Genomic DNA, 15,462 nt, shown 5'->3' with positions numbered 1-15,462 from the left:
ACCAATCAGAAGGCTGCTGGTATGCAGTTTAAAAATATTCAATAATTCATAATTCAAGCTTTTCTGGAAGTTGTTCAAATCAAATATAATTAAAATTGTAACGCTTGAAATTTCCAAAAGAAACTGTAATTTAATTACATATTTTTCTCCAGTATTGTAACTAATTACAAATACGTTCATTTTGTAATTAAATTACGTAACGGCGTCACATGTAATTCGTTACTCCACCAACACTGTTTCTGCATGTGTTCTTGTCGAAAGAAGTTCTTCTGCCGTTTGTTTGTGTGTGCATGCACATTGCAGCATCGGTGCATCTGATTTGTCATACGGAGCCTGTGGTCTAGTTTGATTGGCGGAACATGGTCAGGTGGTCACAGCTTCCCAGAGGGAAGTATTCTTCCACTGCTTCACTTGGCTGAGGCAGAAAGATGCATGTAACGAGTAGCGAGTCCATGTTTGGCCAATGTAGCGGAGTGAGTAGCGTTATTTGCTCGCAAATTTAAGTAAAAGTAAAAAGTATCAGACATTAAATTTACTCATATGAGTAAATTTTTTCCAAAACGTTACTCAAGTAAATGTAACGGTGTAAATGTAATGCGTAATACTACCCACCTCTGCATGCTCATCCTAAAGGGATTCTAAAGCTCATATACTGACCATCACTTGCTGGCTTGCAGTATTGTCGAAATAACACATGTAATGCTGCTTTATTGTGTATATAACAACCAATTTAAAAAAAACATGATTGGAAGTCCTACTAAAGGGAGGAAGCTTCAAAATCAAATTGGCCACTTTCAGTGACAGTGACATCCTGATGTTTTAGTGATGAAAATATTGCAATAACTCAGGCCCCCGTGTCTCTTCAATGTGTTCCAGCCTGCAAAAGTATATATACACCCAAAAGCTCCATAGCCCATTCAGGTGTGACCACAGTGCTGCAAGTTGACATATTTCGCTGTCTGTTTCTCACTGTTTCACATTTCTGGCCTGACTTTCAGAATTTTTGTTTATTTTAAGTTAGTGTTAACTTTTATAGTGTTCACATCATCTGTGCTGCTCTGCACTGTATGTGTGGGGAGATGCTTCAACATACAACCAACACACATGGACATGTGGGAAAATGTAACATGACTATATTTATAAAGGTAGATTAGAAAATTAATTTTTTAAAATTTAATTTAATTAATTTTTTTTTTTGCACAGTGAAAAGTCCCTCATCAGCTTTCCCTGCACTCGTACAAACATCTTTTCCTGCATGTAATTTCTGAGCCTGTCCGTCCTCTGGCGCTCTTTTTATAGGCCTCCTTTTATTCTCCAGGTGCGCCCGCCTGCATCATAGCAAGCTTCATTACCGTGCCATCTCATTAGCCGTGCTTTATGGAGCCCCTCCTCTTTACGAGAGGACCGCCTGCAGAAGTCGTAGTGGTGTAACTACTTCCTGGTCTGCTCCCCGGGTTCAGCCCTAACGCTCATTAGAATACTAACCTGCGTTACTTATCCATTGACCCCTGAACAGCCAGACAGACAGGAGGACAGGGTGCACCCCAACATTCAACACAGTTAAGTGTTAAACTTTAAATACCAATCCTGCGTTAGACCAGCCGTTGTAAAATATTTCACTGGAATTAGTTAATATTAGGAGCACCTGCCAACTGTAAGTCGTGTTTTATGTTTCTATGCTTAGAACCCGTCTGCTTCTTTTTACAGTTTCTGGCAAAAACTTACAGCACTTGTTTTAGCTTTATTCTGCCGTTCTCTGAGCTAACTGCTAATCTATTCTCTCTGTTCAGCAGGTTAGAACGACAGCAGGACAAACAAAAACAGTAAGTCCTCTCATGTGATTCCTTTTTTATTACATGATAATCATAAAAACTCACTCTGGACTGTTTTCAGAACAAAGAGGCTGCATTCATGTTTTATGGGAAAATACAGCGAATGACTTGATGACTCAAACTACTTGTTTATGCATTTGAACCTGTTGGCACAGGCCTCCAAACATTGTTTATGTGCAGTAGCAAACTAAAAACTGCACCATAAACCAAAGACAGAAGCTGCAACAAGTACAGTAGTTGGTTCTTGAAGTAAGAAATTCAGAATTATGAACGTTTTGGCATTATGATGGTTACCTTTTAAATTATTTGCTTCTTACAAAATCTTAGCTTAGCATAAAGACGTGGAAAACGTAGGTAGAGGAAACCAAATTTCAAAGTATGTATGTGTCTTTGTTGGCTATATATATATATATATATATATATATATATATATATATAGGATATATAAATTTAATTTCCCATGGTAAAATTACAGAGTGAGGGCTTAGTTAGCATCACAGTAATTAATTAGCTAACGAGTTTGTTTGTGTAGACTAAGAAGTGTAAAAGCACATGGTGTGATGGTATGGTGTGATAATATGCCTGCTGCTTCATAATTATTATACAGACATAAACCAGTCATCTTCTCGTCTCAGCTGGCAGCCAGAAACTAAATGGGTGTATTTCTCCTTATTATGTTTCTAAACATTAAATTCTGATTGGCTGTCTGACTGATCAATCCTGCTCTTCCTCTCTCCTCAGACAGAGTGATGCTTCATCAAGGCCAAAGAAGACTGACCCCGCTGGGATTAATATGTATCTTCTACTATTCTTTATTAGCCAATGGGGAGTTAGAGCTCCTCAGCTAATCAACCAATCACGATGCTGGACGCCAAATGACCGCTGGGTCCCTACTGATGTATAGCTGTGATTCTGTGTGTGTGTGTCTTGTCACTGTGGTTTGTTGTGATTTGATCGTGCATAGCTAAACGTGGAATCTGAAACCTACTGATTTGTACTGTAAGCATGTGCTTGTGTGTGTGCTCTGTGATTTTTGAGCTGCCGGAGGGTGGAGAAAGTGAGAAGGATGGAACAGAGAGATGTGAAGGACAGAAGTGCAGGAGAGTTTCAGGATCAAGATACTTGTACGTAACCATGGACTGAGAAAGTAGAAGAAAATCAAGAGAGTCAAAAAGACAAGAAGCGAGCTGTAAAGTTTTACGTTTCGGCACTGTGTGCTTAGTATTTATTGCTTTGGTCTGATAATTTTTTGTGCCATTTAATTGTTTGGTTTAAATGTGTTTGTGTATGTGAGTGTAGTCAGGCCCTGCTGAGACAATAAGCTTTAATGGGACGTTTCCTGCTGCATTAAGCACGCCTGCCCCATCTGGCCCTAGTGCTCAAACCATAGAGTATATATTAAAACAACAACCGTACTTACCAACTGTACATAAGTGAAGCCAAAATGTCCATAAAATGGACCTAAATGTGAGCGTATACTCCAAACTTTATGCAGTCGAGCTGGCTCAGCTTTTCTGTTCTCCGCCCATCATAAATGTTCACATTAAAATGATCAGTGACTTCAGCTGTCGACCACTTTTTCCCCTGTAGTCTGACTGTGCTTTTAGTCTGTACATCCTTGGCTTCACTTCTTGGGGAGCTGTCTGGATGACATTAGTGCTGTTGGTGCCAGTATGATAGCAGCTCAGGTTGTCCAGGCCTTTCTGTGTATTCTGGTACTGCAGTAGGACTACAGTCAAAGAGAAGATATATGATTACTGTGTGTGTCTGTGTGTGCGAGAGAGAATGTGGTCTCAACAGGGTCAGTTTAGCAAACGAGTAGCAAAGTTGGAAATAGGCACTTACTTCGCCCAACATTACAAATGTGTTGTACCTACAGTTAGTGCAGGCACGCTGATGAGAATCTTCCACAAATATTGTTACCTTCTTCCATCTTCCATTCTACCATCTTTTTATGTCAGGATTAATCATTTTAATTTGGTTAATTTCATCAAATCAAGGCAGTAAGTGTAACAAGTTGTGAATGTGTGACTGCATAAGCAGTTAGCTGGCGATCTAAATCTACATCTCCTGTTATTTAAAGCAGTAATCCACTCAAGCTTTAATATACTTAATGCATGAGACTACATTTGTCAAAGGTTGGATTATCCACAGACAGACACTGAAACCAGTTGTTTTATACAAACATTTCTGCTGTAAAGTTGGACATTTTAACATTTTTATTTTTTTAGCTGAGCTCAAAAGTCAAAAGTCAAAGTCAGCTTTATTGTTAAATCTGCTATATGTGCTGGACATACAGAGAATCGAAATTGCGTTACTCTTCACTCCGCAACATATAACATATAACTAAAAACTAAAGATAAATATAAAGTGTAAAAAAATGTACCTACAATGAGGCACACACAAAATGAAGGCACAAAATGAAGGCACAATGCAGTAAGAGTGCAAAAGATGTATAGTGCAAGACAGTGCAGTTGGCATAATGTAAACACTCCCAATTTAAAAAAAAATAATTCACAATTTTTTAATAAATACATAGTTATTTATTCAGTTGCCCAATCCAAATCTCCTCCTACTACCTACTCTTTGCTACCTCTTTTAAGCTTTCTGCCAAATGCAGAGGATTGTGGAAGTTGAAGTTCTGTTGATGCAGAGTGCATTTTACATGCCTCTATCAACCAATAACTCAACAGCTGTAAGAAGTTTTCAACACATTTCAGGTTTTAGAAACCTGTTCTGGCTCCTTCAGGTTGCATTGTTTTAGTGAGCACTCACAGCTAGGATGATCACATTCTCAGTCTGCTGAATAACTGACTGTATGAGTGACTTAAATGAATGAGCTCATGTGTCAAGTGTGTGTGAGAGAAAAATGGACAGACGCGTCCTGACATGAAACTGTAAACACCTACTGCTCTGAACCTGCTGGAGCTGACGGTGTGAGTGAAGAGTGTGGATCTGTGTTTTATCTGCAATAAATAATATTTACCGTCTTCTCTGACTCTGGTCTCTCTCGTGACCTCAGCACTTGGTCTGTTGAGGTCTGAGTTACAGTTTGGCAAAACAAATACGTCTTAAATCTGTTATAAATCTGTGAAACAGGCTGAAAACCGCACTCTGTATTATTCCTGGAAATCGATCTATTTGTAAAATTCCTTGACTCCCCTCATGTGGAATACAGCTTTTCTAAATCCAGACATTTTTGCAGAGACTCCTAAAACCACAGTGAATACAGGAAAATACAGAATAAGAGCAGGATTTGACAAAGAGTGTTTGATTTTAAATGAAGAAGTTTCAGGTCAGTCATGCAATGGAAGCTCTACCCTACATTCCTATTTTTAGACTACAAGCCTAAAAATATTGAGTCATTTTAAGAATGGCTGGGATTTTAGGTTGGAAAAATAAGAGCTGCAAGCTGCCAAAAAAAGTTTCACATCCAAGATGTGTGTTACTATAAATAAACCCACCCAACACACTCCCATCTTTCTCCTTTATGTCCAAACTCTCTCCTTGATTTAGTGTCCTCATTTGTATGGATGAGCAGTTCCCACTTTTCCCATGAGCTTATTCCAGAGGTCATAATGTGTTTGTGAGAGGGCGTATGCAAGGTGGGGGGTGTATAGACTGAATGAAGCTCATTTAGGCTGTCTGTTGTTGGTGACCTCAGGACCACTATAAATAACCCCTCCTCCTATAGTCACAGCACACTCAGTTATGACCCTGTGGAGTTTGGATCAGTGCACCTTTCCCTTCTTCAGAGGTCAAACTGAGTTTAAATGTCCCTTCTGGAGACAAAATTGGCTTGTCCTTACAATGATATAAAGACATTTTGATCTGAAGCAACAATTGATTCTGGATCTATGTAGAGAATTAAGTCGTCACTCAAAGAGTTAATAGGATATTTATCAATCAATCAAGCTTTATTTGTACAGCACTTTTTGTGCAGGTAAGAGCAATCCAAAGTGCTTATCACATGATTTATAGGTCAACAAAGAAACATTAAAAAATCAAATACATACACTAAAACAGGTGGCTAAAAATAAGCAGCAATAAAAGTAAAGCCAAGTAGTAGTTTTAGCATGGACAGAGATGACGCGTCCCCATCAATGTTCAGCAATTACTAAATTGTCCCAATAATTTAAACCCCAACTTTAAAAAAAAAAAAAAAAGATTCTCAGTGGGTGCAGGAAGGGTTAAGTTCCATTCTTTTCTGGCACCCTACCAGTAGATATCCTCCTGTCCCAAAGCCCTTGATATTCTGATTCTGATTGGGTTATATCAAGGGCTCTGGTCCTACCGTAACACATGTGATCATGCCATGTGATTGGCTGGGCCTTTCCCTGCTGTCATGTGTGTGGCTATGTCGGTTGGCGGCACTAAAACACATGGGAGACGGCGAGTGCGAAACAGTTGTTGGAATCTTAGGTCCCCACCAATGTCTAAAGCAAAAACAGAAGTGCATCAATACTAGGTGTGAACCATCTAGTATTGATGCAAGTGGTTTGAGGTTCACCACATAATGCATACAGTACTTCCTACTTCTGAATCAGTGTTCCTGTAGTAGTAGATGCCACAGGAGGACAGCACAGCCTGTTATGCTAGGCTAGTATGGTGTGATTCATCTCTAAATGAACTCCAAAATGAGTCAATGTAAAGATAATGAGTGCAAACTTGCAGTTGTATTCTAATATACATTTTCTGCTTGTTCTGTGTCCACAGCAGTTAAACAGCAGGTTCCAGCATGTCGCAGCATAGTTGAGCTTCACCTGTGGTAAAAGAAGGGGAAGCTGAAAGAACCCTACCGGCCAAATGAGAAAACTAGCCGGTGTGTTTGATTCACCTGCAAGGTGTAGGTAGAGAGATGTAGAGAAGGTCTAAGGTTCTGCACACCTAAAAAAAACAAGAAAAATCTGTCCTCCAGCTATTAAATTTGAGATTTAGGTTTTGAATCTGAAGCTCGGCTTGGACCCTGACCTTTATGCCTTCAGGCTGTCAGGCACCGAGCTCAGACGGTACTGTATATTGTTACACAGTAGCTCGTCTTACCCTTCACAGCGATGATGATCACGCCTCGACATTAACCTGGGGTCAAAAATGAGCAGGTGCTCCTTTTATTAATGTTCCATTCTTTCCCACTCTGTGCACCTGTGCTGGACATTTACAGCTCCACAGGCTGGACACCTGGCCATTTAACCCAGTTAATGTCCACATTGAAGCTGGACCCTTTTTTCAGCATTTATCATACATGGAGACACTGCATGTTGAAATAGTGGCATTGAATATTCATCTGAATTGTCAAATATCCCCTCGCCCCCATGATGTCACAACTGTACTGGCCTTCGTGCAGTCATTCACCACCTCATTCTCAAGGGTTTATTGCCAAAAAATGTTGTTTCTGCTGTAAAACTGGGGGTCTATTCCAAAATGTAACCAAACAGTCCGAAGAACCGGACTCACTGTATCCATGGCAAAACTTCCTGCTACTTGCAGGAGTTTACATGTAAGCTAGGTGAGAACTACACCTGTCGGGAGGGTTTGTTCGTGTTCGCGTGCACGTTGGTACAGTGTAGACTTTAGGACCTCGCGGAAACTTTCTCTCCGGTGCGGCAGCCTCTGCGGCTCGTGAGGGAGCGAGCAGGCCAGAGAGAGAGTGGGTGAGAGAGAGAGAGGCAGGCGGGGGAGCGCGAGCCAGCAGCGGAGAGAGAAGACCCGGTAGAGCGCGAGAAGGGAGAGAGAGAGAGAGAGAGAGAGAGAGAGAGAGAGAGAGAGTGTGTGTGTGTGTGTGTGTGTGAGAGAGAGAGAGAGAGGGGGAGAGAGAGATCAAGAGTGAACGAGAGGAGAGAGAGCGACGACCGTCAGGGTCCGGGTGCCTGAGGGACGGACGAAACGGTAAATATAAACATTACATTTTGGCTCGTGAACGCACACCCGCACCCGTTACAGCAGTCAAGTTAGCTACAGTCATCTCCTGAAGTCATCGCTCGCGCGTTGGTTCCGTTTTAGCAGATGATGTGCGCGTGAAGACGGAGCGGTTCGTACACGGAGCGAGCGAGTGAACTTGGGGAGTTCTTGTGTACAGTGGGAGGAAAATCACAGCCACCGGACGGCCGTTATATAACCAATGTGTGTTAAACTCTGTCCGCTGGTGGCGCGTACAACACCCCCCACCCCCACCCCCCACGACACGAGCAGGTAACGTTAAACCGGAGCGCACCGTCCTCTTCACCCACCAGATGCAGACAGACACATCAGCGCGCGGAACCGTCGTCTCCGCGAGAGCGAGCAAACGCACAGACTCGCGCCTGCCGGGGTTACCGAGTGCATTCGGTCTGAAACGCGCAGCCGTGTGTGTTTTTTACCTGACCCAGTAAAGCTTATCGTCACTACACACTCAGACACGTGCCTCTCACCGGCTGCCCGCCCCAAACACACCACGCCGGGATTATACGACGTTTATAAGAGGCCGTCCGGTAAAGGCCGCGTGAGGTCGCTCCCAATATTAATTGTCATACAGCTTGGTCTCATCAAGCTAGCGGGAACGACTAGACTCACCCGGAACAGACTTTAAAAATAAAAGTCTTTGATGAACTCTAGTTAAACTCGTCTATTTCATTTGATAACAGATCTTACATGTGGTCGAATAGCTTGTGAACAGGCTATTACAACTGTTACATTCTAAATTCATTTTAAATTAGGTCATTAAGTAAATTGTGATCTAAACGTAGCCGTCTCATTTTCATCTCTCCAGTTAGATAGTATAAGACGTCTTGCTAAAATCTTAAAACCCTTAATCCATTAATTACACTGTCAGGGATTTTGACTCATCAACCCAAATGACCTTAATATTTTAATATGCTGGCTATATAAATGTACTTTTGTCTATGATACTGACGATGTGAATATTGTAATTTGAAAATTTAATTTTGCAGACCATAGTTAGACCATAGTGTTACCCAATTTTAGATCATCTTGCATATATTTTTTAATATGCATACCTTCACTGAAAACAGATCATAACTTGATTTGTGATTAAATTCTATTGCAATATAGATTATTTTATTCCATGCTTTTATTTTGAAGGTAATTGCTCCACTTCCCTGTATGGTCACTGTCTGACTGTCATTACCTTGACATACATCTGAAGCTTTTTCTCTGCAACCATTTCTCCTCCCACCAGTCCAAGCTTTGCTTGGCCCTTTGACTATGGTCTAATTTAAACCACTGCTGACATGAACACTGGAACACTTTAAATGAGTGTAGACTGGCTATAGGAGCATGAGGTGTGTGTGTGTGTGACCTAAATACGCAGAACTTGGAGCAGTCACTTGGCTTGCAGCCTGGAGCCCTTTCAGGGAGCCCCCAGGAGTGGAGGGGTGGATACTGTACACCCATTTCTGCAAAGTTTCCACCCCGTCTTTCCGCTGGCTTGCTGCCTGTTGTCTTTACAGTAGGTGATGTAAGGCCACGGCATGAGGAGTGACATACTGTACAATACGTCTTGAGCAAAGCCAGACACACTGGCTGCAGTCACACTGTGCTCAAATCCAGATCACTGCTGGGATCTAGGTTTCTTTTAGGTACGCTGAAACATCACATTTAAGCTCTATTTTGACAAAACACACTCTTGAACTGCAGTGTATAAATGCAGAAATAACAATGTGAAACTGGGACCTCAACTGTCATCACACAAAGAGCTGGTCAGACGTCTAGGCACTGATTTAATGTCAGAAACCCTGTGGCAGGAAATTATGTCAGAAGAAGGAAAGTGGTTGGTTTTCTTGGTTTTAGTAAAAAATGAAGCTCACATATGGAGTCTGGAGAGTCTTTTGTACTTAATGGGCTCTTAGAGGTAACAGGATACTTTCACAATGCAAAGAAAATATGAGTAACTAGCTAAATTTCCCCCCAAGGCCCCTATACTGCTTGGTCTGTCTCCGTTTGATTTTCCATTATAAGGTATTAACACCAGCTAAATACACTTCAAACTTTTAAAAAAGGATGCAGATGGCATTGTTTGAGTACTAGGCTTGCGCACACTGCATAGCCTTTCTGTGATATCTCCAAAAAATTAGTCAATCTCCGTAGATCTCCATGTTAAAATGTGTAACCTAATTTTGTGTCTGCATCCACCGAAAACTGTTCATAACCCTCTAAGGTTGCAAAAAAAATCATTAAATGGGACAAGGTCTAGTCTGTGGAAAACTTCTTGTTTATCGTGATGTGCTGCTTCTGTTGCCCAGCAACAGAAGTCATCAATGTTGCATTCGATGTTTACATTTACTGTCCGGCCATTAGAATTCAGTTTGTGCAGTTCACTGTATTTTATTAATCGATCCAATGATTGTAGGGCTGCAAAGGATCCACCCAATGCACCCTGTATTAGTAGGAATAAGAAGGATGCCAACTGACATTCTGTAGGGCCTTTGAAGTGGAATAATATTGTAGAAATAACAACTCAACTATTTGTTTTAATGTGTGTTCTTGTACTGTACGTACAAAGAAAGACTTTAGATTGATGTGCCACTGTGTTGTTTTTTTTTTAAATCAGTGGCTATACCTTTGTTGTAGTTGGTTGCATGCTTAGATTCTTCTGTGAAATGGTTTAAAAAAATCTTTTGTATGATGCTGTAAACATGTTTATGTCTGTTGCAAATGTGGACATTCACTTTTGGTGCCAGCCACAAGTGGACTTTTGAGGAACTTTTGAAGAACTTCAAAGTTTGCTGCAGATTCTGACACCTCAGATTAGATCCATGGCAGGTTTGGGGTTAATGCAGGGTGACGGGAGGAATCTGGGGAGGTACCGTAGATTTAATTGTTCCTAACTAAAGTATCTATACATTTGATTGTGCTGTAAAAGTCCATTCACTTCACCTAATTTGTATCGCATACACACAGTTTTTCCAAAAATGAAATAACATATGGCTTTGTACTTGTGTGAAATAATAATAAGCCACTTATTTTAAAGTGTGTGTTGCCAATAGCAGTTGGTAAACGCCCATGTAATGTGCATATGTACTGACAATCTGCCAAAACTGCTGTAGAAAAAAAAACCTGCATGAGCAATCTAAATCAGGATTTTACTGAAAATGTGTCACGAACCCGTCCCTGTGCCCTCATTCCTTTGTGCCTCTGCTCTCTAGTTTTGTCATAAATAATCTTCTATATAACGAAAAATGTTAATGAGGGAGATGAGATGAGAGGATGATGAAACGAGAGCCAATATGAGCTCAAGTACGTACAAGGTCACACATGGCTGGCTCTCCAAAAAGAACACTTCTCTCACAGCTGCCCTCCTCTCGGCGTACAAGCTCCACTAAAACACTCTGCGTGCTAGAATCAGCCTCATTGTTTTGAATCATTCAGATGCAGTTCATTCATGTGTACAAAAAATATAATCTTCACAGTAGCGATTGCACAGATGTGATATCTAACAGAAACTTAGGCGATCAAACTCAATTCAGATTAAAGACAAATATGTTGGATGGCATTGTCAGCTGTCTGTGCTAGCAGTGCAGTGTCCTCTGTGGGGTCTTAAGTTTATAGGATGAATCTAGAATGATGTTATTCTAGTTGTCGCATCCAGAACTGTAAACAACCATTTATTTTATTGCTACCTTGCAATACTAAAATGTGCTGCTACTATTGTTAGCTTAAACCCCGTTTACTTATACCTGCCTACATCCTTTCCTTTAAAAATATGCAGCAGTTGGTGGTGCTTCCTGGCATGCTCCCTTTCATTGTTTATTATGGGCATTACATCTGAGGCAGCCCCATCAGGGCCCATTTTAGGACCCAGAAGTGGGCCTAAAATGGTTACTGTGTAGCCAGCCTTGGTCAGTAATGGTAATTTGTTCACTTGTATCCGCACAAGATTAACTCATGTGCATGCATGTAGAACTCGGCTCTCTCAACCTCTTGAATGTGCACAAGATTAACTTGGTCACTCACACATGCACACTCATTTGACCCCTGCACATAAAATAGGTACGTATGTAGGTAATTCTACTCAGATGTCAAATATGGTTTAAAGACTACACAGTGGAATCTGGAATTTGCTCTCCTTTTCTATTATTGATTGTAAAAACAAAGCAAAAGCTATAAAAATATGTTACATTAATGGTAAAGGTTCATATCAGCTTCAGTGTGTGTGTGTATTCTGTCTCCTGTTCCTCAACATTTTAGCTGCATTTACCTTCAGTCTGAATGCAGCCATTTTGTCTAATGAAACTAGACATTTTATCTAGCCACATCAATCATTCTCTGACAGCTATGTAGAAAGCTACCCTGATTCCACCAGATTCCACTGACGGCACCTGCATATGTGTGTGAGTTAACATGTTGCAGCTCAGAAACAGAATATTTTTGCACACGTAGGACTTCCATCCAGTTAGTAGAGAAGCACACACACACACACCTGTTGGACAGCCTTGACCTTAGGGATTTGTGTGTGTGTGTAGGAGTGAGGAGAGAGGTGGATTGACTCAGAAAGTGAGAAATGTCAGCCACATACTGAGAATGATTTCTTACTCAAATCTGACAAATTTTGTCTTGCTGCACATCCACTCATGTCACCCTGTGTGTGTGTGTTTTGTTTTTCACCTATTGCTCACAGGAGAGAGAGGGAGGAGTGAGTGAGTGATCGTTCAACCGACCGACACTGAATGAGGCTGCACCTGGTGCTTCTGACGGCCTTTCCCATGTTTTGACTTGCTCCGTTTTTATACTTTGTAAACGTGGTTTTTACCGAGCCGCTCCCTGCCATGCCGTCCAACAGTCCTGCCGCCGCCGAACCGCCCCAGACACCAGAGAACAACATCTCCAATGATGCGGTGAGAGACATATAATTTTGTTAATGTTAATATAATTAGAATAAAAAATACCCCCAGTATAGTAATTGAATGAAACTAGCTGTGCCACAAGCAATAAAATACACTTTACAGCAGCCATGTAGTGACATGTATGGAGTCAAAAGTGTGCCAGAAAGATACGTACAGGAAACAACAATGTAACACAATTTACCTTACAAAAGAAGGACAAAATACAGAAAACACCCGAAAATATGTACATTTAAAACTGGAAAGAAATAATATATATACAATTAATATGCCATGCAGTACAGTTTATATATATATATATATATATATATATATATATATATATATATATATATATATATATATATATATATATATATATATTCACTACACTATATTCACTATTCACTAATTATAATATATATATATATATTATAATTCATTAGCTAGTTGTAGCGAATGTGTCAGTTCTCTATAGGAAATAATGTGTTACAAACAACAACAACAAAGGATAAAATGTGATTTGTCTTCTTTAAATCATTTAAACAAAGGAAATAGAATTGTTAATTGCAACATACAATTATTTTATTAATTAAATATAGTTATGTGGTAAAAATATCTGGTACTTTTTGTATTGTTTCAGTAGCTCTATGTGTCACAGACTCCTTTTTAAATTCCTGCTTTATCAATGTAGAAGCAATCCATCTGTGTTATACAGTAAGTGCACGAGTCACAAGCCCCTTTCACACAAGATCACACTCTATATACTATACAATACTGCTAAGAGGACATACTCTTTATGTTTTATTTGCTTGTTTACAAAACAAGTGTTCTTTGGGGCATATGGGGTATTGCATTATTAAAGGTGTGTCGTTGTTTCATGCACCGTGATGGCCCACCCTTTCACACAGCCATCATTTTGGCAGTGTGACTACATTTGCCTAACTTAATTATCTGCTGTGCACCCTCTGCATTTTACACAGAGTAGCGACGCACAATAAAGGCAACAAGTTATGACCTTGTCCTGGCTGTATGAAAGGGACATTAAATTATGTAAAGGATAATGTGCTACAAGGTTAGATTTTGCTTTAATGAACAGATTGCTACACATGATCCTGTTACATCATTGCTACATAATAGGCTGATCTATTCAAATGATTCATTTGATATCAAATGTTGTGGCTGATCTGTTCACTTTAGTTCTTTGTTTGGATGCTATATATTGAATCTGCAGTAAATGGAAGGTAAGGCATTGTTCACACTGGAGAAAGTCAATCCAGCTAGAGTAGGATTGTATCTGGATAGCCTTTAAGGTGGATATGTTCAGACCTATTTTAAAATCTGGCTATCACACACACATGTCCGTGCTCAATCTGGCTTAATCCGCCTTGTTTGTTGTCCTCCAAACCTCTTGGTGGCGCCTCGTAATATACCGAGTCCTTTCAGGCCGCGTGTGCGCATGCGTTGTGTTTTTATTTTGTCCAGTGTTGCTCCTTCCTTTGTTTTGTTTTAATTTATAAAGCAGTTTATTCCTTTGTAGCCCTGTCTAAAATAAACTCGGGGCAAAGCTGCCGTAGTTCGACGGTTGTTTAAATGCGGCTTTGGTATGCAACCCGGACACTATCCCTGTGAACCGGAAGTATCACGTCGCTAGCCGGATTCGCCACATTTGAGCCAATCTGGCTAGATCCACCTCCGAGAGGTGGATTGAAATCAAGCTGGATATAGCCGGATTCGTGGTGTTCACACTCAGAAAAAAACTATTTGGATATATCCAGATACGGCCCAAATCCTGCTCTAGCCAGATTGATTTTCCCAGTGTGAATGGGGCCTAAGAGTCAGCTGTATGGAGGTATTTTCACACTTGCCAGGCCAATAAGGTCAATGGTTACTTGCAATATCTGCAATGAAAATGGTATCTCATTGTGGCCAATATGCTAAGGTATAGGTACTGTTATCAACACCGAAAAAGTTAGATTGGTGTATCCCAAAAAGTTCCCTGGTGACCAGAACCGCATCCATAGCAACAGTCCTAGTCCTAGCAAACCACATAAGGCTGTGACCAATCAGAATCAAGTCTTCAACACAGCCATGTAATAACTGTTGCATGGCTGTCATTAATACTGTTATAAATGAAAATACAAAATAATAACTTTTCCATCTACACTTGGTACTTCTTTTGCTCTTATGACTTTTATTATCACTGCTACTATTATTATACATATTGAAATAGCTCTACTACTGTTATTTTTGCAGCCACAGATATTATTACAGCCACCACCTCTTTTACTGCAGCTGTCATTACCACTACTACTCTAATCTGTTTTTAGCCAACACTCACAAACAACCTGGCAAGTCAGACTGCATGTGTTTGTAATATTTAAACTTACAGTTATTCATTCACTGCAGACCTCTGCATTCCACACACTCACTTGACCCCGTGCAGGTGAGACCAGCACAGGGTTTTAGACAGTCCTGAGCAGGCACACATTAAGTCAACAGGTGAAAAATGGCCCCTCTCATTTGTGTCCCCAGAGCCCGGCGCTGTGGCTCTCATAAATCTGGGAGAAGTTTGAAGTTCACTCTATAATGGCACTCTGCAAAAGACCCATCTCACTCGCTTCAGTTCCACAGTCACCTGCTGGCAGCAAGCCAAAACAAAGTTTCCTTATAGAGTTGTTCTTTTTAACTTCCGGAGAATTAGCACCCTCACAAACATTTGAGAACAACCCTTAGAGGAATCAGAGGAAGTAGCTGAGTTTGAAGACACAGTAAGGAGAACAGAGGAGTTGACTGATGCCATTTATAATCTGTTG

General features: G+C 40.5%; 2 protein-coding genes across 18 annotated transcripts in view; both read left to right on the top strand.

Annotated features, from left to right (window-relative positions):
- The window catches only part of LOC114429168 (dystrobrevin beta-like), a 34,074-nt gene extending 29,964 nt beyond the window's left edge, over positions 1 to 4,110 (top strand). For 8 of the 9 annotated variants that reach the window (XM_028398054.1, XM_028398049.1, XM_028398057.1 and 5 more), the window contains 2 exons: positions 1,791 to 1,823; positions 2,574 to 4,110. In XM_028398054.1, the coding sequence (XP_028253855.1) occupies positions 1,791 to 1,798 (8 nt within the window). In that variant the 3' untranslated portion in view covers positions 1,799 to 1,823; positions 2,574 to 4,110. The remainder of the gene's footprint in view (positions 1 to 1,790; positions 1,824 to 2,573) is intronic. The other variant, XM_028398053.1, reaches the window with a different exon arrangement.
- The window catches only part of LOC114429164 (DNA (cytosine-5)-methyltransferase 3A-like), a 62,656-nt gene that overhangs the window by 2,365 nt on the left and 44,829 nt on the right, over positions 1 to 15,462 (top strand). For 8 of the 9 annotated variants that reach the window (XM_028398039.1, XM_028398046.1, XM_028398044.1 and 5 more), the window contains exons 1-2: positions 7,538 to 7,718; positions 12,445 to 12,661. In XM_028398039.1, coding sequence (XP_028253840.1) covers positions 12,593 to 12,661 — 69 coding nt within the window. In that variant the 5' untranslated portion in view covers positions 7,538 to 7,718; positions 12,445 to 12,592. Of the gene's footprint in view, positions 1 to 7,537; positions 7,719 to 12,444; positions 12,662 to 15,462 lie in introns of those variants that run through there. The other variant, XM_028398037.1, reaches the window with a different exon arrangement.

Source organism: Parambassis ranga, chromosome 24 (assembly GCF_900634625.1).
Source record: "Parambassis ranga chromosome 24, fParRan2.1, whole genome shotgun sequence".
Taxonomy (NCBI): Eukaryota; Metazoa; Chordata; class Actinopteri; family Ambassidae; genus Parambassis; species Parambassis ranga.
This window is presented reverse-complemented; position numbering and strand designations above follow the sequence as displayed.